The 3,839-nt window shown below is 37.3% G+C and overlaps 1 protein-coding gene across 3 annotated transcripts; it reads left to right on the top strand.

Moving 5' to 3' along the window:
* Positions 1–1,046: 1,046 nt before the first annotated feature.
* Positions 1,047–3,569, top strand: LOC129727770 (mitochondrial 2-oxodicarboxylate carrier). Of its 3 annotated transcripts, none has more exons than XM_055685913.1 (7): positions 1,047–1,204; positions 1,590–1,777; positions 1,845–2,027; positions 2,090–2,187; positions 2,377–2,551; positions 3,030–3,134; positions 3,201–3,569. In XM_055685913.1, exons 2-7 carry the CDS (start codon positions 1,616–1,618, stop codon positions 3,399–3,401), a joined length of 924 nt encoding a protein of 307 aa, XP_055541888.1. In that variant the 5' UTR covers positions 1,047–1,204; positions 1,590–1,615; the 3' UTR covers positions 3,402–3,569. The 3 variants fall into 3 exon arrangements, with proteins under 3 accessions (XP_055541888.1, XP_055541891.1, XP_055541889.1); XM_055685916.1 differs by having other exon boundaries at positions 1,064–1,204; positions 1,645–1,777; XM_055685914.1 differs by lacking the exon at positions 1,047–1,204 and having other exon boundaries at positions 1,259–1,777.
* The last annotated feature ends 270 nt before the right edge of the window (positions 3,570–3,839 follow it).

Below are 3,839 nucleotides of genomic sequence, written 5' to 3'. Positions count from 1 at the left end.
CATTTTTTCGTATATCTCGGTTCAATCAAATTGAAATTTCGGCACAAAATATTATCGAGCCGAAATTTCAGTTTGGTTGAACCGAGATTTACGAAAAAATGTGACTGCTGTCATTTTTTAACCGAGCACTCAGTGGTTCTGTTCACAGCAATAAATTGCCGAGAAATGTTTAAGTGTGGACAACCGTGCTCTGTAAATCTCGTCGAGTGAACGTCTAAAGGCTGGAGCTGGATTACACTCTTTGACCAAGCGTCTAATATTTGTCACTTTTTGACAGATAAAAATTTGGTCAAAGATAATTGTTTGTCATTCTCCAGTTTTTACATGTGGCAAACACGGGCAAACAACAATCATGATGTCAAATAAATTTGACCATTATATCAAAAGGTCAAATATTTGACCATTGGACAAAGAGTGTAATACAGGCTTAAGAAGTTTCGAATATTCGTTCTCTACTCAAGCACATGGATACTTCGACAGCTAAAAACGAGAGTAGGAAGAGATCATTCTCTCTGCTAGCAACAAGACGTCAAAATTTCATGCTCACACGTTGTGTTTTGTTCGTGTTTTCTAAGCTACATTATGTTTCATTGGGGAACCTAAAATTTTCATTCGAACAGAAACTGTATACTTTGTCATAGCCTCGCTGCTACGTACCCCGATTCGACGTAACATTCAATTTCAAGTTGAGTTGTTTTTACTTTCAAATATTTGTTACGTTACGTCCCAGCTGGTCTCGAGGTACGATGCTGGCTTAACAAGCCAGTCGTCGTATGTTCGAGTCTCGGCTCGGGAGAGACTGTTAGTGTCAGTAGGATCGTAGCGCTAGCCCCGCAATTGCCCTATACACTCAACAGTTGGCTGCGAAGTCTGTGTATAATAAACAGAAGGCCGAGTTCCGATACGGAATGTAGCACCAAGGCTTTTTACTCGTTACGTGTAAGGCAAGCACTCCCTAACGCGCTTGAAACTTTGCGTTCTTTATCAGCTGACTTTGACATCGATAGGAAACACTCAAAAACATGGCACCAACACTTGCAAACGTTTTGTAGCAGCACAAACACCAAGTACCGTTATGTCAGGCCATTCATATCCTAACGAAACGAAAAGCAGCTGTGAAAAGTAAACAATCCCAGTTCGCAACTGCTCAACTGCCAGTCATTCATAAGTTAACAAATGTGAATCCAATGCAAGCATTTTTCAGGTGAATTGTTTATATTTTTTGATCTATATCTGTTTATATTTTTTGAGATTTTTTGAAATATAAATCAGTAAGTACAGAGTCACATAATTAGAGTAACAAATATGAAGATATTATACTACTGTTTATTTGAAAATATTGAGGTAATAAATATTCATAACAGGTGTAAATGCCTATCAAACCTTTGTTTTATCATCTAGATGATAAGGTTTTTAATTTAAATAGCAAACATGAAGAAAGACATGCAGTGATGATTTTTTTCTACATCAGAGCAAAAAAATCTTACTGCGCATGCTTGACCTTCTTTGTGTCCGTTAATTAACTCTAATTTTCATACAAAAAAAAACATACGAAATCATTCTTTCGAGCACATTTCACAAATTTGCAGATTGCGAGTAGCGATATAATTCCGTAATGGGTGGTGACCTGAAGGAGTTTTTTAGGCAGGCTGCCATGCAAGTGGGTGCTGGAGGTTCTGCTGGCTTTGTAGAAGTCTGCATAATGCACCCGCTGGATTTGGTCAAAACTAGACTTCAGCTGCAAGCAACTCCTGGTGCTGAAGTAACAAAATCTCAGGTGAATTTCGTTTGGTTTGTTTGTAGTGAAAGTTTTAAGAACAGTAATTAAACTAGTTTTGTTTCAGGCTTATTATAATGGGGTATTTGACTGCATTCGAAAGATGGCCAGAAATGAAGGATTCTTCTCATTGTATAAAGGAATCCTACCACCCGTACTGGTGGAAACTCCAAAGCGAGCGGTGAAATTTCTCACATTCGAACAATATAAACGGTTCTTTTTGTTTGGTGCAGATAAGCCGACTCCACTGGTATAAGTTTTCAAAAAATAGTTAAACGTGAATTTTTACTATAACATTCTATTACTACGTAGACATTTTCTCTGGCAGGTCTTGGTGCTGGTGTGACTGAGGCAATTCTTGTAAATCCTTTTGAAATGGTGAAAGTAACACTACAAGCCAACAAAAACAAGTGAGTAGTAGAACCTCGCTTAAATTTTTTCCTTGATTAATCTGAAACAAACTTTATTGAAACTATCATTATAGAGTATATTTTATTCAGCGTTTTTTTTCGCATAAAATATTTATTCTGATATGACAGTTATATAATATATGTGAAACTGTTACTTTTACCACTTGATGAATTTTTAATTTTGTTTAGGGTTGGCCAAATCCCGAGCACCTGGGCCGTTACGCGTCAGATCATCCACGAGTCAGGTTTTGGACTAAATGGGCTTAACCGCGGGCTTACTGCTACGATCGGTCGGAACGGTGTCTTCAACATGATCTACTTTGGCTTTTATCACAGTGTGAAAGGATTTCTGCCGGAATACAAGGTGAATAGCAAGCGCGCGCGTGTCGGCCCCCGGGCATGACACGAGTTCGTTATAAGTGCTTATTTTCATGGGAATGGTTGGTATCATTTTTCTGCTTGCACTAAGAGATGCATTAATGTTTGGATTAAAGTTGGTAAGTTAAGATTTACATAGTGTTAAAGTAGTAATCACGTTCCTATCCTAACTAAAATTCAATTGGCCTCTAGAATCGTTGTGAAGTAGGTATAGCATTATTAGGTTGAACATACTAATCAGTTTTCGAAATTGTTATGCGTTGTTGTAAAGCAGTCGCTTCATCGAGTAAATAGTAACATATATATTTGCTTTCATAACCTAACCACTAACTAAACGGTTCATTGATTGGCACACCCATTATTATCATCTACATTATTTCTAATAGTTTATACGTAACACACTACGCGCTGGTTGCTTATAGCAAAAACGAAGATGAAGTAACTTTGTATATGTTTGTCTCTAGGATCCAGTACAAGAGTTCCTACGTAAGGTTGGGATAGGTTTCGTCTCCGGTACTCTAGGGTCGTGTATCAATATTCCGTTCGACGTCGCCAAGTCAAGAATACAGGTTGATATATTTAACTACATATATTACAGAATATTGTATAATGCTGTAATGTTATCATGCTACCAGGGTCCTCAACCAGTGCCCGGACAGGTTAAGTACAAGTCTACATTTGGCTCAATTGCCATCGTATACCGGGAAGAAGGATTCGCTGCCCTGTATAAGGGTTTGACACCAAAAGTGATGCGTTTAGGCCCCGGAGGTGCCATCATGCTTGTCGTGTACGATTATGTGTACGAATTCCTGGACAACTACTTCAAGCGTTCATGAAGTGGAAGTTATTGTGCCGCAATATTTCACAAATATTGGTTTTCAATGTACCTTGGCTAAGCTATGCTTAAAAACGGGTCATGTATTCTTTCGAAAATCAACATCGAGATGATGATTTTGGTATGGCATTTAAAAAATATATGATAATAAACTATATATTTTTACTGAGCACCTTGCATTTCTAGTAATAAGAGTGAACAAAGTCATTCAATCTTCCAGATAACGAAATTACTGAACTTGTACCGTTTTTTTTAATGAAGTTAGATGTTTTTTCAGTAGGTGGAAGACATGACAGACAAACGGTCAATAAAGTTGTATTGAATACGGTATTCTAAGATATGATGATGGCAACATCGTAAAAAAGTGAATTTTTCCAATAATTTAAAAAAAACTTTGAAACTCATACAAAAAAATGTTGCAGGCAAAAACTGAAATTTT

The sequence above is a fragment of the Wyeomyia smithii genome, chromosome 3 (assembly GCF_029784165.1).
Source record: "Wyeomyia smithii strain HCP4-BCI-WySm-NY-G18 chromosome 3, ASM2978416v1, whole genome shotgun sequence".
Classification (NCBI taxonomy): Eukaryota; Metazoa; Arthropoda; class Insecta; order Diptera; family Culicidae; genus Wyeomyia; species Wyeomyia smithii.
This window is presented reverse-complemented; position numbering and strand designations above follow the sequence as displayed.